This window comes from Lineus longissimus, chromosome 7 (assembly GCF_910592395.1).
Source record: "Lineus longissimus chromosome 7, tnLinLong1.2, whole genome shotgun sequence".
In the NCBI taxonomy this organism is placed as follows: Eukaryota; Metazoa; Nemertea; class Pilidiophora; order Heteronemertea; family Lineidae; genus Lineus; species Lineus longissimus.
In genome coordinates, this window is record NC_088314.1 from 10,080,412 (window position 1) to 10,103,604 (window position 23,193).

Sequence of the window (23,193 nt, forward strand, 5' to 3'; positions counted from 1 at the left end):
TTTGAGTTAGAGAGAATCAGGTCAGGATCCCAGACTAAAATTTTCCTAGAAATAAGGTCACATCGGCATGTCATGTGATTTGTACAAAATGGTAGAAGCCTTGTGACAACAACAACCAGGAAGAACAGGAAGCAATTTTGTGACTTTAGTTCAGTTTTATTCCAGCGTTTTGTGTCGATCGGACACATATCGTTTTAGGATCATCCCATTGTAACGCAAGTAAGGTTTTCATTGTCTTCATGGTTATTGATATAACTCATTGACTGTTAGTGTAGTCAGTGACAGTGTTACTGTTAGTTAGGCCCAGTAAATCATGAAATAAGTTCTCTTCTTTTTGAGTTGACTTGTTCACTTCATCTGTGCATGTCATGACTTTGTTGAATGTCCTCTTGTCTGACTCTGGCTCTGTGTCGTCTGTCATGACTTGTATTTTGCTTGTGTGGTTGTGCTGGATACCGTACGCCCATTCTGTTCGTCAAAAATTTGAAATTGAAATTGAGAATTAACAAGCGTAAATGAATTTCAGCATTGTAATTCTGTATTAAACAGATATATAAATACTATAAGAACCCAGTTTCAGCAAATTCGTGTGCATAATAACTCCACTATGGTATTGTGTATAACTGCATTTCCATTTTCCTGGACCACCAGATATTACAAATGGTGTACACCTTTATATCATGTTCATTTATTTCAGGAAAAATGGCTGTCGAACGCCTCTTCAAAATCATCATAATTGGAGATCCAACTGTTGGCAAGACATCCTTTGTTCAGCGTTATACAAATGATATGTTTAGAAGAGATTATAAAGGAACGATAGGAGGTAAGAATTGCTACAGTTTTCATGGATTTTTGCCAGTGATCAGATGTTAGGTTCATTGTATCTGGCTCGAAAGGCCACATCGAAAGAGAGGACACGGTCTGCAACCGAGATCCGTGACAGATTTATATTTGACTAAACCAGAGGTGACTGTGGAACATGACTGCCATCTGTTACGCCTTGCTCGAACTGGTGCAGGTCTGTGACATCATCGTATCAACTGATCACGATTGGCAACGGTGTAAATCACGTCGCGTCGTCACTGCCTTGCTGCATCCCGGATGTCAAGCCCTGGTGACCAGCTACATGCCCTTTTAGAGAATCGGTCGTGGTGTGGGTGAAAGCTATACTACAATTAAAGCTACTACAAGAAGCTACTACTACTTTGGTGAAAGATATTTCCAACCAAGACCCAAAAGCAAACCACTCATCAGCGGGTAATTTGCTGGTCATAATGAATCATAGAATAGAATACCCGACAAACGTCCTTCCCTGAGGGCAGGTTTGTTTTTGATTTTTTGTGCTGCAAAAATCTAGTCAATTATGTGTTGATTTACTGTTCATTATGGGGTCATACTGATATGTATGTATGTCAGAATTGTTCTCCAGTGCCAAAGGTCGGAATGAAGTTTTGAATGCACTTAAGCTACATGATAACATGTTTTTCAAGATTCATTAGAAGTAGGTATCATTAAAAATCAAATGGCAATTAATAAAATGAGAGTGGTAAGAAAGTTTCTAAATCTTACTGAGTGCACAATAGTCTGTATCTGGGGTTTGTCGGTATTTTTCATAACCTATTCAGTGATTGTTTGTTAGATTTTTTCACAAGACCCGGATAAAACTTAATAATTTTAGTCCCCACCGATCATTTTAATCTGGCTTGACTGTGATTCCACATTTTCATATTTCAGTTGACTTTGCTCTTAAAGTGGTGAAATGGTCTGATGAAGAAACACTCAAATTGCAGTTATGGGATATAGCAGGTGAGTTCAGATCTAGATACAATCAATGAGACAGTGGCATATGGTTCCAACCACCCTTGGGATCAGTGGTATATTGGTAAGAGGACCATGCAGGCTAATAATCAGGAGCATTCTCCAAGCAAGCGTAGTACATGTATAATATTTAAACTACCAGTGGTACTTCCTTACCTTCCAAGGTAGCCCAGGGCATTGAGGGTACTTGAACCGGGTACTTGAACCGGGTACCAATATCTGAGTGTGGGAGTAAGACTAGAGGGTCACCTGGGTCGTCCAGAAATGGTAGTCGGGCATGGCCCTCCGTAACATGTAGGCGTGGGAACCCTTTTTTATTTGTTGAAATATCATTCGGACTAAAAACAGCTTTGTACAGGAGAATCTGGCAAAGATGTACAAGTAACTTTTGAACAATTACATCTAGGCCCTATTGATGTGTTATCAACATGTAAATCAACATGTTACCTCAGAATCAGATGAGAATGTTTTGTTTTCGGTCATGTCGGTACCATATTAAGGTATAGGAACACTGTCACACTCAGATATTGGTATCTAGTTAAACTACCCTCAAGGCCCTCAGGCTTGGCTACTGGTCTAAGGTGTTGACTCAAACTTTATGAGCATACATACATGTAACTGGCACGACAAAGCAAAGACTGTTTATGCCTTTTCAGCATTGTTTCCTTCCTCTTCTTCAGCTTTCCCTCTGCACTTGGAGGTGATTTTCTCCAGGGAGTATTCCTCCTCCAAGGCAGGATGAGCGTTTATGCCTGACACTACAGTCATGTGCCAATTGGGTTTATTGGCCAAGTGAATCCTACTTCGGTGAGAGGTTGAGTCCACGCTAGCTACTCACGTTTCTCACTTGGTGGGGTCTTTAAACGCCCTGGCATAGACACCAGATAAAGGGAACCTTTGTTTTAAGTCTCATTTGCAGGACTGTGAAGACCCAGGAATTTTAGTTCCTTGAAAGCCACGCCGATTCATCCAGAAATCCTATCCTGGGTTCTTCCCAGGATCGAACCCGGGCCCTTTTGCGTGTTAGCAAGCAGTGTTAACCACTAGGCTATGAAGCTCCCTAGCATTGTTTTAACGTGTGATTTTTTCGCTACAGGTCAAGAACGCTTCACATCCATGACGCGTGTATATTACAAAGATGCACACGCCTGTATCATAATGTTCGACCTAACACAAAAGACAACATTTCACAACACGTTAAAATGGAAAAAGGACTTAGATTCCAAGTGTAGTTTACCAGATGGAAGTCCCGTGCCATGTATATTACTAGCCAATAAAGTAAGTATCGGGTATGTGCTGATCTGATGCCAAGCAGATCAAATCTTCAGTGGGCTAAATACTGGCTATCCAAAACAGGGATTTGCGACAACATGGTCCCTCCACAACAGATGGGCACAACTGCCAGGCCTTGCAATGTTACTCTAAAGTAGGCCAAGTGGAGGTTTCCTTCCAACCACAAACAGTGAAAAATGTCATACTCATAGATAATTATTATCGGTTGTAGTAATCATAAAAAGTACGCCTTTGAACTTGTCATATTTCATTCTACAAAACTTGGCAAGCTTTTGTTTGTTAGGTAACATCTTCAGGTCCAGTGATGGGTATGTCCTGTTCGTTGGAATGGATTTTAGAAGACTGTCCATTAGTCCTCTTTGGCTTTTCTCCCATTCCTTGCTGTGGCTGATAAAGTTTCCACATTCGAGTCCTTTAAGAGCTCCTCTCTAGCCTCTTTTGTGCATTGGATAATTTTCCACGTTGCTGGTAGGACTGATGGGTCCGTACCGAGCTTTTGAATTGAGATCATGACTGCCTCTTGCCATATCTTGGGAACTGACCCTGTCTTCCAGCTAACATTGTAGATGTGGAGGAGCTTGTCAACTGATCCTGGCCCCTGGTGTATGAGCATTCCATTGGTGATGTCCTCCAGGCAAGGGGATTTCTCAGGTGCCAGGTCATGCAACATGTACTTCCTTCCTGATGAAGGATTTGGTCATAACTTCCTCATCTGGTCTTTCTCTGGGCTTTGCATACTTTATTGAACTGATATATGGGCATGACCTCTTAAAAGTTTACTCATTACTGCCTCTTTATGCAGTATTTGGGCAATTTGTATCAAAAGAGGAAATCGGGCCAGTTGAAGGAAACCTATGCTGTCCAAGAGTCCCCCTTACTACAGGAGTATACCGGGACTGACTCGGAATCAAACACTGAACCTCTGAGGTGGCAAGTGCTGATGTTTCTGCTATGCCACTCTGACATCTTGGCAGAACAATTGTCCAAGAACATTACATGTTTTGCACAGAAAGTGTTCCCTTGTATCAGTTCCCTTATATATCAGTTCATCTTCTAATTTTCAGTGTGATCTTCCACATCGAGAAGTAGAACAGAGCGAAATTGAGAATCTGTGTCGAGAAAATGAGTTTGTCGGATGGACAGAAATATCTGTGAAGGAAAATCTCATGGTGGAGGAAAGTATGAAGTATGTATGCTCATCTTGAATCGCTCTGTGTTTCCTTTTAACACTTAGCTCTAGAAGAATCACACAAGCTGGTTTTAGCTTACTTGCTTCCCACTAGACATGCATTTTGGACAATTTAATCAGATTGCTCCATCAAAAAATATGTCAGATCATAAACTTTGTCACGACGTGATTGGATGATTATGTGACTCTTCCGCACTAAGAGGTCACTATTTTTGTCTCAAGATAGCTGAATTGATAAACTGTAGCTTCCTGTTTGATTAAAACAGTTATTTGATTTATGTAAAGGCCTGAATATTAACCCGAAAACTAGCCTGATTTTGGTTTGTGCGTACGTGAAACATATGTTGAAGTTTTTCTTCCCATGTGGGCAAAATCATGTTGATTTGGCATTTTTCCACTGCAGAATCAACAACGACACAGTGACACTATACAATAACACAGTGTTCGCATTCTGAAGTCTTTGTCATCGATTAATACATGTATTCTAAAACACCTGGATTTAGAATGAACCGCATTGTCTGTACTGATTATCTCGCAAAGGTTTGCCAAAACCTTGGCGGCGACTCGGTTTTGGTCGACATCTTAGGTCCACCCTCGTGTTTGGTGAGACAATCAATACCTCCAGTACAGTATCAATTCCTTAACTGGGGCAACAAAAGACAATTTTGAAACCTCTTGTCGTATTCTTAGTATTTCCAATACTCATTTGAAGTCTTTGAATCAGCACCCAAGGCTGGCAAAATTCGAACAAAATTTCTAGTTTTCGTGTCCAGTTGCACACACCCATTAATCAGTATTTCTTGTTTACTGCTCAGTTATCTTGGTTTAAGCAGAGTGTCCCATGGACATTTTATTGGAAGGAATTTATAATTATAATTAATATTAATATTATAATATTTATAATTATAATTAATATTAATATTATAATTATAATTAATATTAATATTATAATAATTATAGTTATAATTATTTTATAATTACAATTAATATTACTATTGTAATATTTATAATTAATATATTAATGTTATAATATTTATAATTGTAATTAATATTATAATAATTATAATAATTATAATTTATAATTTCATTGGAATTTATAATTGCAGGTTCTTGCTAGAGGAGATTATGACCAAGTTTGGCGAAATGGAGGCATCTCTAGATTCACAAGAAGCGGACAAACAGAATATCAAGTTGAAATCGCAGGGTGGGGACGACGGTGGGGGAAAATGTGGGTGCTAGTGAGAGTCACAGCATGGAAATGATTGGACTGTGTTTTGGGCAATGATGGTGAATTGTGCTAGTTTGGGAATTTTGCGATCATGAAGTCTTGCTGATGCAATCGTAAAACACTGAAGAAGTAATGCGTGTGATTGTTGTAAATGTTTATCATACGCAGACATTTTTGCAGGGTAATATTTCACAAATGGAGCAGTTTGTTTCTATTCTGCGTGGATTGTTTGCGTGTGAAGTTACAATTTCAAAAGTGCCATCATTATGCAAACAGAAATAAACTCGGCATTGCAAGATTGATGAAATCAACAAGCTCTCATGTAGTAATCCAGTGGCAATATCTCTCTCTGAAGAATGCGTACGGTCTTGCTCAAGCTTTTAATGTTTCAACACCTATGACCTATTACTAGGGCTTCCTAAATACTTGACTGATTTCAATGCGGTTTGTACAGGGTTGACAAAATAATCACAAATGTGAAGTTGTTGTCCATTTGGTCGCCATGATAACAATAAAGTGTGTTACTTTCTTTGATTTGTAGATAATCAACCATTTACAAAAGGTCATCAAAAAACAAATTTATATCTGGCGGGGGGGGGTACAAATAAAACACGAGTGTTGTAGTACAGCAAGTGATAGATTTCGGGAGTGTTTTCATGTTGATATCTTGATATACGGGTTCTGAAAAAGTACTTTTTGGTTCACCCTACTGGTGAGTCTATACAATGATGCAGTGTCCATCGTTGTTGTTGTGACCAATTTACAAAAACCGTGAAACATTTATTAAAACCGCAAACGTTATGAACTTGAAACTTTGTGCACATAAACCCCTACATTAGATAACTTCTGACACTATATTTTGGTCTAGTCTGTTTCTTGACTTGGCCATCCCATGGTATCAACCTTAAAATATAAGAAATGTGATATCTTGCATAAGTACACCCCAAACAAGTGATTTAAATTGCAGATTTGACCTACTGTACTTTTCGAAGTCACAGAAGTCCAAATTTGCTATTTGGATGTGTAATGCTTGTTAGCATGGCACATTTCAATACAAATTTTAACTGTAGGTTCTCCTAACAAGGATGAATTTCAGATGATGCAGGCTTTTGATTTGGTCTACTTTTCAAGGTCACAGAGGTCCAGATTTGACCTACTGTACTTTTCGAGGTCACAGAAGTCCAAATTTGCTATTTGGATGTGTAATGCTTGTTTGCATGGCACATTTCAATACAAATTTTAACTGTAGGTACTCCTAACAAGGATGAATTACAGATCATGCAGGCTTTTGATTTGGTCTACTTTTCAAGGTCACAGAGGTATTTGGATGTGTAAATATAGCACATTGCACTTTTTAAGTTAAGTTTGACCCAGTGAGCACAATTGCCCTTGGCTCTCGAACTGTGTCTCTTTCTGGTGATGGACTGGTGCTGGTCTGTGTTACAGGAAAATGTTAACACTAGGATGGACGAAGTACCTCAAAATTAGAACTCTAATACAGTAACACCTCTCTATTAAGGACACCCATTGAACTGACAAGTGCTGTCCTTAATAGAGAGGTGTCCTGATAAGAGAGGTCAAATTGAATGGAAATAATCAATTTGGGACCAAGACAAGTGTCCTTAATAGAGAGGTTGTCCTTATTAGAGAGGTGTCCGCTAAGGGAGGTTCCACTGTAGTTAATAGATATTAGAGGCCTAATACTTGATGTGCAAAGATAAAAGACCATTTAATGATGATCATTTATAATTGATGAAGATTTAGTATACATTGATTGATTGCACCTGTTGTAAAGGTGAACTGAAGTTTTGCCCTTAAAGGACCACTGGCAATATAAAGGGCAATATTACCCAGCTGTCGGCTGCCCAGTCACCTCCTAGTCTAGATATAAAGTAGTTTCCATCAACAAATTGCACAAAAAAGGAAAGATTCAAAATCTGACTGAATTATCACGCTTTTCCGATGTTGACTCCGATTTGACCCGAGTTAGCTCTCCATGCATCGATTCTTTCCATGTGGAACGATGCACTAGTAAGGCGCTTCCTGGAACTAGGAACTACCCCTTTGATTTCATGGTGCTGATATCGATTTTTCCGACGTCACGCTGATGGTGCTTGATTACCCCGCTACTGCGACGATAATGGAAATAATGTTGCGTCGTAATAGTGGGGTGATGTGAACTCGGATCTCGGCGTGCAATCACGTGGCGGGAAAGGTCTTTCGCCTCAGGACTTGGGGGTACTAAAAATATCAAATAACATGTTTTTCTACTATCTAAAGTGCTGAAACAAAATTGGAAAAGCATCGGACACGTTTAGAAAAATAGTTTACTGATGAATGAGAGGAAGAACAAACATACTGCAATAAAAAGCCGCCATTCCTTTAAGATGATAATATACGCTATGAATAATGTGGATTTTGTGATTTATGCATTCCGCAATGCCAAGTTGAATGCCACGGCATATAAACATGAAGAAACATGTACCATAAAGTGGGGTGGAAATGGCCCCGGGGAAAATTGCCCCAGCCCTAACCCTTATTTGGACCAGACTATGACAACTTGAGCCCACTGGGTTATCTTTTTAAACATTTTTGTTCAATGCTTTTGTTGAAATAAAGGATTGACCATGTATGGTTCAAGCCATATGGTGGGAAATGTATGGAAAAACTCAGCCCCACTTTGGGCCAATTTCGGCCTGTCTTACAGCACAACTTTTCACACAAGTCAGCTGGGGTGTAGCTTTTGTACTTACTACATTTATATTTGTAGCCTACTATGGGGACGTCTTTATTAAAAGAAGAATTTGAATTTCTTTGACATGGTACAATCTGTGAGTGTTTAAAAAATTGCTCATCATGGCTGGATTCAATCGGCTTTACAAGGTATAGTCTTCAGGTGGTTTGTGTACATTTGTTCACCGCGAAAATTTCTATCGTAATGGTTATTATTATCAAAACAGTTAAAACTGTCAGATTATCTTTAAAGAGTGCATGTTTTGAAAATAGAAAAAGCTGTATTTAAATTGTGATTTTTTTATATATATAGATGCTGTAGGCTCAGCTGTTAGAGATATTTTCTGAATGTCTTGTTATGATTCAATTTGCTAATAATGAGTTGCTAATAATGTTGTGTTCATCTGTTAATAAGGTTATTAAAGTATGATTTGAATCACACATAGAGAAAAATACACGGGTTTGTCCTGTGATTAATGAACAAATTGGAAAATATGCATTAACTGTGTGTGCATGAGAGAGTGACCTTGTTGATTTATCTACCACATAATTATGTGCATAGTGTCATATCGTCAAACTAACCAGATGGACCTGGGTTATTTAATATACTTACCAATGAGCACATGTTTTGGACATTTTTCTTGTGATGCACACATTTTCCCAGCCCCACATCAGGCTCCATCCGGCTCAGGCTTCTTGCTAAGTTGGAAGACCTGCTTTGATTGAATACACAAGATACGATTCTCAATAATTTTGAGAACTGATTCTCCAGAATGGATGTGAACACAGCATTTATTCAATGGACGGTGAAGTAGCACTTGAGAGACATATTTGTAACTGCCCAGTCTACAGCAGTTTGATTGAATTTCATATACAAATTTATTACAAAACTGCATGTTGCTTTGTCTTCTCTGGTGTATACGTTTTCATATACCAATAAATTTATGATAATTCTTGTAACAATGTACATTTCTTCTTATTTTCTTACTATGTGAGCAAGCCTATTCCTGTTTGGTGAAGCCTTCTGTTGCTGGTTGATCAGATCACACCGTACATTTCATCCTCTTGGAAACAGGGCCTACAACACGACTTCTCGGGAGTAAGTATGTAAGTAACAGCCATTGATTGTGACATCGCACTTGTAAGGGAGGACTTGCTGGTTACAACCATTGGTTGACATGGCAGGACTGGCCAGTAACAGCCATTGATTGTGACATGGGAATTGTAAGGGAGGACTTGCTGGTTACAACCATTGGTTGACATGGCAGGACTGGCCAGTAACAGCCATTGATTGTGAGGAAAGAATTGCTAGCAACAGCCATTGATTGTGACATGACACTCCTAAGACAGGACTGGCCAGCAACAACCATTGGTGATGACATGACACTTCTAAGGCAGGACTGGCCAGCAACAACCATTGTTTGTGACATGACACTTCTAGGGCAGGACTGGCCAGTAACAACCATTGGTTGTGACATGACACTTCTAGGGCAGGACTGGCCAGCAACAACCATTGGTTGTGACATGGCACTCCCAAGGCAGGACTTGTCAGTAACAACCATTGGTTGTGACTTGGTACTCCTAAGGCAGGACTGGCCAGTAACAACCATTGGTTGTGACATGGCACTCCCAAGGCAGGACTGGCCAGTAACAACCATTGGTTGTGACATGGCACTCCCAAGGCAGGACTGGCCAGTAACAACCATTGGTTGTGACATGGCACTCCCAAGGCAGGACTGGCCAGTAACAACCATTGGTTGTGACATGACACTCCCAAGGCAGGACTGGCCATTAACAACCATTGGTTGTGACATGGCACTCCCAAGGCAGGACTGGCCATTAACAACCATTGGTTGTGACATGGCACTCCCAAGGCAGGACTGGCCATTAACAACCATTGGTTGTGACATGGCACCCCTAAAGGAGGACTTGCCATTAACAACCATTGGTTGTGACATGGCACCCCTAAAGGAGGACTTGCCATTAACAACCATTGGTTGTGACATGGCACCCCTAAAGGAGGACTGGCCAGTAACAACCATTGGTTGTGACATGGCACTCCAAAGGCAGGACTGGCCATTAACAACCATTGATTGTGACATGGCACTCCCAAGGCAGGACGTGTTAGTAACAACCATTGGTTGTGACATGGCACTCCCAAGGCAGGACGTGTTAGTAACAACCATTGGTTGTGACATGGCACTCCCAAGGCAGGACGTGTTAGTAACAACCATTGGTTGTGACATGGCACTCCCAAGGCAGGACGTGTTAGTAACAACCATTGGTTGTGACATGGCACTCCCAAGGCAGGACTGGCCAGTTACAACCATTGGTTGTGACATGACACTCCCAAGGCAGGACTGGCCAGTAACAACCATTGGTTGTGACATGACACTCCCAAGGCAGGACGTGCCAGTAACAACCATTGGTTGTGACATGGCACTCCCAAGGCAGGACTTGCCAGTAACAACCATTGGTTGTGACATGGCACTCCTAAGGTAGGACTGGCCAGAAACAGCCATTGATTGTGACATGGCACTTGAAAGGGAAGACTTGCTAATAACAACCATTGGTTTTGACATGGCACTCCCAAGGCAGGACTGGCCAGAAACAGCCATTGATTGTGACATGGCACTTGAAAGGGAAGACTTGCTAATAACAACCATTGGTTGTGACATGGCACTCCTAAGGTAGGACTGGCCAGAAACAGCCATTGATTGTGACATGGCACTTGAAAGGGAAGACTTGCTAATAACAACCATTGGTTGTGACATGGCACTCCCAAGGCAGGACTGGCCTGTCACAACCATGGGTTGTGACATGGCACTCCCAAGGCAGGACTTGCCAGTAACAACCATTGGTTGTGACATGACACTCCCAAGGCAGGACTGGCCTGTAACAACCATTGGTTGTGGCATGGCACTCCCAAGGCAGGACTGGCCAGTAACAGCCATTGATTGTGACATGGCACTTGTAAGGGAGGTATCTGTTCTTCAATCAAGCATACCAGATCGTGTCAAAAGCTTGTTGTTGTGATGGCTCCTCTCTTCATTTGTACGGATACCCGTCTCCTTGATTGGGCCTCTCAAAAGAAAATGCCACTCAAATGGCATTTATCGGGCAAAATTCAAATGCTAACAACAATTTTTCATAAATTGTCCCACTGAAGGGGATCAAGCTATTCAAAACATTTCTGTTTGACATAGAAGAAGATATTTAATAAAGCCACACAAATTTTATGAATATGATATATTTAATGATTAGACTCAATACAACAACATCATGACAAGACAAAATAATTACAACTATGACACAAATTCTGAGGATGGAAGACCGAATCTAAAAGACTAATTAAATAATCATAGATTTATAAATAACTGAGTGAGACAATTACTATCATTGATAATCTCCTCAAACTCGTCTTCACAAACACACACTGATTTTCTGAAGTATCATTAAGTAAAAACAATCCTTAAAACTAAGTACAACATACAACATAAACAATCGAATCAAAAATATGGTCATCTTCAGTGTCAGTGTATAAGGTCCCAAATCAATATCGATCAAGTTCTATCATCTCTGAGCCACAACTTCCTCTTAAAGGAAACCTATTGCAAAACGCTTATAAAAATGGAGTTTTGAACGGCCCAGTTAAAACCTAAGGCAAAAATAAGCTCCCGTTGATAAATGTTAGCAGTTTCGAGTTCCCCTCAGGTAGTGGATTATGTAGCCAATGAGCTGAATAAGAAGTAATCACCAATTCAGGTATTTTTACCACGTTCTGAATAAAGACTCCTGTCACGACTGGATCACTTTAACAGAACTGCGATAAAAATAACTGAACTGGTTCAATTAGAACATCAACACTGCTGGCTAGCAGGCAATAGGGCCCGGGTTCGATCCCGGGGAGAAGCAGGATTGTATTTCTGGATGAACCAGGGAGGGGACTAAAATTTCTGGCTCTTCACAGTCCTCCAAGTGAGCCTTTATCTGATGTCTATACCAGGACAAGCAAGAGACCACACCAGGTGAGAAATATGAGAAGCATGCAATGGACTCTACCTCTGGCCAAAGACGACGTCACTATAGGCCAATAAACCCAACTGGCACCTAACTGTAGTGGCACATAAGAAACGCTCATTTCACCTTGGAGGCCAATAAACCCAACTGGCACCTAACTGTAGTGGCACATAAGAAACGCTCATTTCACCTTGGAGGCCAATAAACCCAACTGGCACCTAACTGTAGTGGCACATAAAAAACACTCATTCCGCCTTGGGGAGGAAAACTCCCTCGAGAATAACAGTCAAGAGCAGAGCAAAAGCTGAAGGAGAAGAACTGGATCTATATCGAACACAATAAAGAAATAAGGCCTATTCATTTTCAATCCTTTTGAATTAAGACGTCATACATTGTGAATTAGGGAGTGTCATGGATGAGACCTGATTCTCTCATTTTTGTATCAAAAATCGATTACATTTGGGGCAAATCATCTTAAGAACAGTACAATCTAGCTAAAACAGCTACCGGTATTCAAAATACATAGGATATCTGTCAAAACTATCCAAACAAATTTGTTCTTGTTTCGACATGTTCAACAAACCATAAACGAAGATTGTTATAATATTCTCAAGGTGACCAACCCGCATATTTCCATTTTGTATAAAAATGCAAACATTGACTTAGAATATTATTATTAAGTGAGTGAAGATATAGGGGGACAAATTCAGTACAATGGCAGATTGGTAACTTTTATAAATATTAAGTTATATACTCTAAAACCTCGATACAAGGTCTGAGGCACCACCCCAATTCATTACAATGGTTTTGAATGGGGATGGGCCAATATGGCATGGGCCAATGGAGTCGCATGTGTTATAATCATGCGCTGATCTTGGCTGATGTTGACAGTGAAACGAAATCAACATCATTGGTTATAGTAGGCCCATTGGCTGACAGAACAATGGGAAAACTTGACAATCCCTCCTCCATTGTAATGAATGGGGGCGGAGCCTCAGACCTTGTATTCAAGATTTTAGAGTATATATGAAGTGTTCTACTCTACAAGACGTGTTTAGACTTTCTTTGTCTTGCCGGCAGATTCGGCGGTGGTTCGTGCCATAAAAGTGTCATATTCTTGAACAACTGTTTTTGGATCCTCAAGTTGAACATAATGGCCGATGGTTTTATCTAATACAGACATTGTTACTCTGGGCGTAACTTTTCTGAAAAGGAAAAGAAGAAACTTTGCAGCGAAAGCTCTGAAACAAAATCTGAAGACTAGACACAAATGATTTTATTCGCGGAACGAGAACCCACTGACCTTTTCTTTGAGGCCATTTGTGAGCCGCTATTGAGAAAGGTATATCTGCACGGCATTTCAGGTGGGAAAGATTCTTTTATACCAGCAACCCCATATTACCCCAAAAACAAGTGTTTTCCCGCTGCCTGTTAATTTGTCAACTGGAACTCATTTTCTAGCCACATTCAAGACTTGGCCCTTAGTCTACTACAGGGTGGCCCGAAAAGGTTTTCCCTTGCATCCATTGTGTGAGGGAAAATAATTCTGGGCCACCCTGTAGTACATGTAAGGGAAGGGTTTGTTTCAAAACAGACATATTCGCTTTGTATAAAATGTAGTACAAATACTGTGTTGATGCTATTGAGCCAGTTGAGCAGCATCTGTTAATGCATAGAGGCTTATCACTTGTAAAATAGGCCTTTTTACAGGCGTCCCTTAACCGGCTTAATTTCGTTGACACAGTATCATCACTGATGCATACAAAACTCATAAAGTAAGCTAGGCTACAATGAAATGGTCCATGTGCTCACCTGGAGTTATTTGGAAAACTAGGAGTGATAATATTTCGGATAATTTTGTTGTTCCGGTAAATTGGATACGTACACATGTTTGTCTCAGGTAGCTAAACCTAATCTCATTACGTTCAACTTACTTTGCATATGGAATGAATGCAGGTGGATTCACTGGGTCAGCTGGACCATAAATGATGTGAACTTAAAAGAAAGAGACATGTCAAGACTCATCAAGTGCAGACAATAGGCAGAAGCCAGATAGATCAGCTTGAGTGACACAAATTTGCCAATGGTGGTTCAAACTCCTATCTAACTGTATACATCTCAAAATGCCTGCGAATCAATATCACATTAGCTCCCGACATGCTCCCTCTTAGCTAAGACAGCAATCAGATTTGAGCTAGAATTTGGTACCTAGTACAATTCTTTAGACTGTAGCCAAAACAACATGGACCAAGAGATTTTAGATTCTTCAGTGGAGCACCAACAAATTTGATCTTGAGCAGGCCAGAGTCGGCAGAAGCAGCAAATTACTTTAGTTCAGGAGCAGATGGAGTTTGGGTAGTTTACGTTGTTTCAAAAAAAGACTGGATCATTGGGATAGAGCTGTGTAGCTCTACGTCATATCCGACACATGAGCTTTGTCGTTGGACATTGAATGGTTGGATGTAATAGATGTAGGGCTACATCCTTGCACCAAGTTTTAAACAAACTTCCTCATTCTTCTGACACAATCTTGTTTCTGTCTGATCTGGTTTGTGGATTAAGAGTCTCAGGCTTGTGGGGCAGTGTCTTCATCAAGGAGCCAAAGAAGTCCTTGAACAACCATTAGCAGGCAGATCTGTACATTAGTAGGCGGATGTGCTGTAAGATAGTAGAGATGGGGAGAGACACCCAATGGTCACTTCACGAACATTAATCTGGCCCACCTGGCTCCAAGCTATATTTTCATTTAACATGAATATTTGTGGAGATATGGCACATATAACTGAAATCAACTCACCTGGCACCGACGTTGTTTGTAAAACTCCTACCCAGTTATCTTCGTTGACAAATCTCTCTTGAATATAAGACAGTAACCTGAAAACAGAGATGAAACCCTTGAACTTTAACATCGAATGCACCAATCTGTACAATACTCTCACTATCATAATGTACAGTGGAACCTCCCTTAGCGGACACCTCTCTTTTAAGGACAACCTTTCTATAAAGGACACTAGTTTTGGTCCCAAATTGGTTGTTTCCATTCAATTTGACCTCTCTTATCAGGACACCTATCTAATAAGGACAGCACTTGTCAGTCACATGGGTGTCTTTAATAGAGAGGTTTAACTGTATCATCAATGTTAGCATACCTGTGCATGACAAGGTTCCCATCGTTGAATCTGATGGTCGCCCAGAAATCAGAGTATTCTTCTTCTGAAGGTCGAGTATTTGGGCCGAAGATTTCTGAAAAACTGAAGAGAGGAAATGAGCATCTTTAAAGATATACCAACCACTTTATCAAAGGGTTCAACCTTGGTACATGGGACAAAATATTAGAAACTGAAGGGAATGTAAGATAATATGAATTTAGTTCTCCAAAATGCCGCCAGAAGCAAGCAATATTACCTCCCAGTGAAAAGTTTCGCCAGTTTTGTTGAATGACATCAAAATTGTGGTTAGGGCTGGGAACATCCCTTTGCTATTCAAGGAAAAAAAGTCCCACATCTTGCCTTGAAAACAATCACATATCCTGAAGAATAGTGTGTTCTTTTCATCTTGTACATCGGCCAAATAAAAGGAGGGGTGATTTAACCCCAGGTCACTTCCTGCTTGATACCTGGTCTAGAGCACTGTAAAGGTTATTAGGAGCCACTTAAGCAGGAGCTGGTTGGCTGCACAATCAATCCTGCCTATTAAGAATGCAACTTTGCCCCACACAAATGTTTATCATGCCAAAGATGCCTTCATCGTAATGTACAAATACAATAACTTACCCAAATTTGAATGCAAAATAAAATGTGAGTCTTCCAAGGAGAGGTCCAACATAAGGTACTAACAGTAGCTGAAGAAAAGAAGCAAGATTTTTATCATATTTACTGCAGAGGTTCTGTTATATGCCAAAGGGATGGACCCAGTCTACTGTGATCTATTCTTTAAACAGTCCGGGAAAACGTGTGACCTCATGTGTGTAATATGTAATGCGTGTGGGTGGCTTTGCGCAAATTATGTTGCTTCTATGAGCAACACAACCCCCTACATCTGCTTTTCCCTCAAAATTTTTTTTTTTTCATATACCTTCTGCTCAAGTCTCTGTTGAGGATAGAGGAATGAATCACTGGGACATGTCCACTGATTGGCGAGACAAGGAACGATGTACAGAGTATATACACACATACGCTTTATAGTGTGTCCATGTATGTAACTGTACATTTAAGGGGTACACAGTTCGTAATTACTTGTGGTCCAGTTAAACAGAAATCCACTAATACACAATGTCGTGGTGCAGTTATTTTGAATACAAATTTGTTGAAACTTTGTATTTATAGTACTTGTACATAGGCCTAAACAAAGGCAATGGTGAAATTTCTTTTTAGTGTGTATTTAACAATTTTCAAATTCAATTACAAATTCAAAATTTTTAACGAATGGTGTAGGCCTTTAAGTCAATGAAGCAATATAGTAGCTTGGCTTCATTGCTTTAAATATGTTGTTTAGGCTCAGTGGCTCATTGTCTCGCCATTCAGTGGACACACTCCTGTGGGAAATATTCCATGAAACAGTCAAAATGTGATAAAATATGATAAGATATGATAAAACTAGTTACCTTTTGCATGACTCGTGGCTGATGGATTACTGGGTATATTCCTGAAAATTGGGAAAATGTATCAGAATACCTGGAACCTTGGACAGACGATGATATTCAGCCCAACAATGAAATGAAGACACTTTAAGCCCAGATCTTTTCTTGTTCATCAAGTTACAATCATTGAATAAAAGAAGTTGGGACAAATAGCGTCCTTTTATCGGGCAACAAACCTCTGCAAGTGATACGACTATTGGCACAACCTCCTAATTTGTAATGTTATGTATTCAAGTTGTACGCTTGTACACAGTGACCACGTCTATGAAGAACCAGCATGACAGGCAGCCTGTTGGCTTCACCAGAGTATCACCTAACACATTCAACATAAATAGCAGCATCATCTCTACGTGTGAACTAAATAGCTTTGATAACAAGCCTGAGCACGGTGGGTAAAGGTTTTGGTCTACCTTTGTAACGCAATAGAAACAAGGCGCTCCCATTACAGTGTTGGAGGGGTACAATTGTATAAAAGTAATAAATGCGGGCCTTATGCCCCTCAAAATGAACTAATCTTTCATCTGTTATTTTTGTGTCATTATTTCCTCTCCAGGTAAGCACATATTTTTCTCAGGCAAATCGATACCTCTACCCACCGTGCTGAGGTGAGGAGAATTTGGAAAGACATGAATCTTCAGAGGTAAACTTACCCCCATTAAGAAGACACACGCTTAGTACAGTCATTTTTGGTGGTCCAGCAAAATGGTCTTGTTCATATCTGAAAAGAGAGGCTTGTTAGGGAAATTTTAAAATACTCTTGGGACTGTTTTTTCTATTTTAACCAGGGCTAATAACGGTTTTGCCTAAGCTCTGTCAATTTCCTCTGTTGTCTATGGTCATTTGGTTTTGACTGAATAAAGAATATTAAACCTATTTAGAAAGCGTGGGAGGGGTCACAAATCCCTTAACTGGTATATTCCGGTTTAAAACACTTCCAAATATAATTACTGCTTTGAATGCTATAAAATGAATCGAATATACATGTAGTCCTATGTAAGAGCAGTCAATAAACTCAACTGGCACCCAACCACAGTAGCACCCTTATATTAAGAGTAGAAGAGTAGAAGCTGACATAGTTGAATCAGTCTTTAACTCACTCTTCCAGGATATTTGCCTGTTACTTGGAGTGCTTATTGGCAATATTGCCTTTCAGTCGAGGCTGGTCGAAAAATCCTCACACCTTACAGTCTGAGAAAAAATCTTTGCGCAAATGACGATAATTGTCATGTAAAAATGCACATGCCATGCCAATAGAAGGAACTAACCAGTAATCAAAACGCAAATTACCTGTGCAGAAATTCCTGAGTAACAGTATCACCGTAATCATGCGCAAGTACATGAAACTCTTTGATGCCAAGTTTTACCAGTAATGTCTGTACTATTTCTGTTTGTTCCCAGATCCTGTAGTCATAACCACGCTGAAAAACAACAGATGAAAAAGGCGAATTTGGAGGTGATTTTGTCACTTGCAAGGGGATGCGTCCCCTGGTCATTCGCTAATCTATAATCAGAATGGCATGCGAGTCTTTTGGATTGTTACCCCTCTCAGGATTTACGAGATAGATTCTGGCCTAAGGACACGAAGGTCGAAGAAAAGCTGTGGGGAACACAGCCGGACCTTCGGGCGACAAGCCGCTTCATCTCCGCCACAGGACTGAGGTTATAGTTTTACTTAGACAGGTTGAACGCTGAAGAAGAAGAAGAAGTTACCCCTCTCCTCCCTGGCCTTACAGCGATGGGCACAAATGTGGACTCAAAATGTCTGGACAGTTGCCTAGCTTGCCTTCAGGGGCGGGTTGTTCAAAGCAGTGTTAAATTTATCCACTGATAGTGGTTATCGGTGCTTTGAACAACCCGCCCCAGGAGAATTTTTATATTTCATCACATTTATGAGAAGAATGACTATTACCACCAACCATTTTGTCTTCCAGTTGGTGTGATGTCACTCTTTACCTGCATGTCAAGTGGCAATGTCAACTGCTCAACGCACCACGTAGCGACATCACTAATCCTTTAACACTGTGACATCATTAACATAGAGTGTTCTGCCGTCCTGAATGTTAGCGCCCTGCTTATATTTTATTACTTCAAGGCAAGACAATTGCCTGTGGCGAGTGGCAACTGATCAAACGTTTTGAATGCCTCAGGCAAAAATAGATATCTCGACCTCGACTGAAATACCTACAGGTTTATCACTAAAGCCGAACCCGAGGAAATCGATGGCAATCACTCGACTGAACCTCTGTTTAAGATCAGGCAACATCTGGAAAGAAAGGAAAATACATTCTAGGGTAAATCTTTTGAACGTTTTGTGTTTTCATATCATATATCATATCATTACTGACGTCGTAACCCTAGTTTGGATTTTTGCTGGAGGTATGGAGCCCACTAGAGGCTACTGTTCACCTAGTTGGGGTCTTTTATTTGCCCTGGCATAGACACTCAGGTACAAGGGACCACAGCTTTTAGTCTCATCTGACAGACCCTCGAATATTTCATACGTTGCAGCCTATGTGTAGTGAAGAGCCAGGAATTTTAGTTCCTTGAAAGCCACACCGGTTCATCCAGAAATACAATCCCGGGATCGTAACCAGGCCCTTTTGCGTGGTAGCCAGCAGTGTTTAGGCCCCCTGTTGAAGAACTATGGCAGACTAAAATTAGTATCAGCTTATCTCTAGACACATGTGTACAAAGTTTCAAATCAAATGCTCCAGCTGTTGTTTCACTCAGAGTTCTACATATGCTTAGCTCTGGATGCACGTAAGGCCAGACACAACTCAGACCAGCTTAGCTGACTTTGTTTCAAAATACACTGGTAAATTCAAAAGTGCCGCTTTGTGCAAATGATGCCTTGTAATTGTTAAACCTATCCCCCAGTAAATAAGCAGGCGCCGAAATAAATATGAACTTTGAAAATATGATGTGCGCATACTTGAACTACTGAGTATTATGCATCATATTAGTACGTGGCAATTTTTTTAAACTTAAAGTTTGAACAGTCCTGGCTAAAAAGGCCTGTTATCCTACCTTATACCAATCATAGCTTGATGTTGGAAATCCATGAAGTAACATGAGGGGTGCAACATCTTTTCTTGAGCCTCGGAAATCTGGAATCGGAAAGGATGTAACTAATTTAATCAAGTTCTCCTCATCAGATGAGAAGTTGCATGCGATACAAGCAACATTCTCCTCTTTTTCTGAAGTAGATTCATTCTCATACTCAGGCTCAAGAAACTCAAATGGATAAGAAGTGAGTGTTCACAAAGTCTTTACATAGTAGCCAAAGGTTTAGACATCAAGCATGTCCAAAGTGGACAATACCTACCAACATAAAATATCCTATGTCCACGAAATTTGAAATATTTCCCACTTTCTCGCCACGCTTTTAAGTTTTTTGATAACTCTGGCGGCGGGTATGTGATGAAAATGACCGCAACCACTGCAAGCACGGCCACGAGGATGTTAAACTTGTCCAGGGAAGACACCATGACTCAATCTGAAACAAAGTAACGCATTAGATGGGATTGGTCCCCCCAACCATTTGACTCCCCCCACCCCGGGGCCAGGGGTGGGGGGGAATCAGTAGGCGCAGGCCTACATCACACACTGTGCATGCACAAATTTAGTCAACTAAACGGAACGATTACCCATGCGTGCCCTCTATTATAAAAGAAGAGCTTATAACTGAATGTCCACCTTCCCGGCAATGGTAATCCTGTCTGGGACTGGCCACTGGGAGAAAAAAAACTCGCGGGCCACCCCTAGCCCGCAGCCGGCAGGCAGGGGGTGTGGGTCTTCAACTTCAAGTTGGCGACTTACAAACATATTATATTATTAAGCCCCCCTTTAGGAGGGGCTCTTAAGATACAGGCGTGTGCGGGAGTATATAATGTAAATGAATGATGAGAAATAAAGAGAGTAACTATTGTATATCCTACAAACAATTTTTTTTGGTATTTTTCTGAATTAACTCCGTTGAGTTTACCGATTTCTCCGCGATCTTCCGGTGGTGGTTGCTATCCCATTGGTTGAAATTAATTTAAATCTTCATGGGAATTCGCTACATCATATGCCTAAGAAATTGGCCAATTATATTAATATTTTTATTAGAGAAATATCCGTCCTAAATAATGACAGAAAAGGGTGGTTTATTTCAATTTTGTGTCGACATGATCGAGATGACATAAAAACAAAACAATCGCACACACCCGTCCAAAAAAGGCACTTTAAGAAAAACAAATACGTTTTTCCAGCTTAAAACCACACTGACGACTAAGTTATATTGGTCTTCTGCCCAAATCTGAAGTATCAAAATGAATCACAAACTAGAACTAGCTCTATTTAGCAAAAGTTGCGTGAAAAATTCGGGTGAGCGACATACTGCACCCTAGCGGCCAATAATTAAACTACTTTCAGCCGTCTGCTCCGGTCTCGTTAGGGAGTTTTTCCCAAATGTACGCGATGATGACGTGCCCCATTAACAGGACGTAACATCTATTTTAAAATGCGTTTCCGAGACAAGACCACAATTGATTTTTTAAGCCTTTTAGCAGTTAAATTGTCAATGTTTGACCGCGACGCATCAAAGAACGCGTGGTGTTGTGAATCTGAAATTTAGATTATGTTATTCCGGACAGTCGGGCAAGTAAATGGTGAAAAATAAAATGGTGATTGACCACGGAAATTTTTTTTAATCGACAAATTAGACAGACTTTGATATTTCCACTCTTTTCAGCCAACTGGCAGAAAAAACTCAAAACACGCCCCCTATTACCCAATTAGCAAAATTCGAAATTAATTTTTTCATCAAATAATTTCTTTATATCTGTAGACTTGCCACAGCAAATATTTTTTCAATACCTCTCCAAATATGTACTTGAGAATAAAAAACATGCACTCGTCTAATAGATAGGCCTCGACCCTCCAACCTATGAATATTCATTAGTGGTCTTGTCTCTTCCAAAGTGAATGCATGAGGACAATCCATTTAAGTGTCGTATATCACTGGAAACGCCCGATTCCCGTGAATAAGGACAATCACAATGTATTACATTACCAAAACAAAAATGTGTCGGAAGGAACTATATGGATGGTCCCATCGCACCCCCCCCCCTCCAGCAGTATGACACTGAAGGGCTAGTTGACTGTCCACCGGGGGGGGTTTGGGGGGAGCTTCCCCCCAACGCACTGGTAAAAACCTATGTCGACGGAGGGGGGTTTGGGGGGTGTCCCCCCATTGTAACAGCTGTAGTTGTTAGAGCTTGCACTTAACATATGCTCGTAGGGGGGTTCGGGGGAGCTCCCCCGACCTAAAGGGGGGCTCACTAAGTCCTTGACTTTACATATTAGGCCTATAGTTCTTGGATATAGTAAGGCCTAGTAACAATGTATACCGTGGAATATGTTGACGCCTTTCTTGATCATACTTTTGCGAACAAACAGGCAAAATGACAGCATGCATTTGCATGAAACAATTTCCTGGATTTCTAGGAATTTTGTTGTTATCGTCGTTACGTGTCTCTTTTTGGGCCGTGCGTAGCAGTCGTGAACATCCCCTTTTTATGTAAATACAGTATTTCACATCGAATGTGTCTTTGTTGAGTGGGAAGCTGAGTATGGTTGAGCATGGCCATCTGCACCATACAAATCTAGGGTTGCATAGTAGGTTTTTGCTGCATTGTGCGGTGTATGCGATCGAAGGAGTGGGCGGCTGGCTACAGACTCACACTCACAGATACACACAACCACTCCACCACGGCCGGCCACATGCACAGGCAGCTCGATACGGTTATTGGGAAAGGACAACGCCTACGTACGGTATAAGTCTTACGTTTTTCTGGTCAAGATGTCTTGTCAAGTAGGGGGGGGGGGGGGCTTATTATTCCTTGTGTTCTGCAGTGAATATACTCTACAGGGTGGCCCAGAAAACTTTCTTCACACGATGGATATGCGATAGAATCCTATTGTGCAAGGGAAACGTTTTGCGCAAACATTTTCTGGGCCACCCTGTGGACTATATACTTTCTTCACACAATGGAAACACAATAGATTCTGTTGTGCAAGGGAACCGTTTTCTGGGCCACCCTGTAGACTCACGGATTGAAGACCGTTTCTGAATAAGTAAGCCAAGCCCCTGTAGATATCATCCGCAGTGTCATTTGCTGCCATTCCACATTGTTCAATCGGGATGGACAATACTTATATCGGTGGGTGACACCGCCGATATATGTGACCCACCACGACAAAATGAGTCGCATGTCGCACAGAAGATGA

The 23,193-nt window shown here is 40.7% G+C and overlaps 3 protein-coding genes across 5 annotated transcripts in view; 2 read left to right on the forward strand and 1 right to left on the reverse strand.

The window, feature by feature from the left end:
- Positions 1-84: 84 nt before the first annotated feature.
- LOC135491223 (ras-related protein Rab-7L1-like) lies at positions 85-9,211 on the forward strand. The gene is made up of 6 exons (XM_064776952.1): positions 85-219; positions 698-823; positions 1,735-1,806; positions 2,915-3,096; positions 4,176-4,297; positions 5,407-9,211. Exons 2-6 carry the CDS (start codon positions 703-705, stop codon positions 5,537-5,539), a joined length of 630 nt encoding a protein of 209 aa, XP_064633022.1. The 5' UTR covers positions 85-219; positions 698-702; the 3' UTR covers positions 5,540-9,211.
- Positions 9,212-11,553: 2,342 nt separating this feature from the next.
- On the reverse strand, positions 11,554-22,412 carry LOC135491539 (mesoderm-specific transcript protein-like). 2 transcript variants are annotated; one of them, XM_064777505.1, is made up of 12 exons: positions 22,314-22,412; positions 20,246-20,416; positions 19,948-20,027; positions 19,106-19,183; positions 18,208-18,338; positions 17,571-17,638; positions 16,885-16,925; positions 16,055-16,122; positions 15,431-15,532; positions 15,079-15,155; positions 14,216-14,276; positions 11,554-13,486 (listed from the first exon to the last, which is right to left on the reverse strand). In XM_064777505.1, the coding sequence occupies exons 2-12, from the start codon at positions 20,406-20,408 to the stop codon at positions 13,336-13,338; spliced, it is 1,020 nt and encodes a 339-aa protein (XP_064633575.1). In that variant the 5' UTR covers positions 20,409-20,416; positions 22,314-22,412; the 3' UTR covers positions 11,554-13,335. The 2 variants fall into 2 exon arrangements, with proteins under 2 accessions (XP_064633575.1, XP_064633576.1); XM_064777506.1 differs by having other exon boundaries at positions 22,347-22,399.
- Positions 22,413-22,646: 234 nt separating this feature from the next.
- The window catches only part of LOC135491529 (leucine-rich repeat serine/threonine-protein kinase 2-like), a 101,308-nt gene continuing 100,761 nt past the window's right edge, over positions 22,647-23,193 (forward strand). For both annotated transcript variants that reach the window (XM_064777487.1, XM_064777489.1), the window contains exon 1: positions 22,647-22,732. The gene's annotated coding sequence lies outside the window, so the exon portion shown is untranslated. The remainder of the gene's footprint in view (positions 22,733-23,193) is intronic.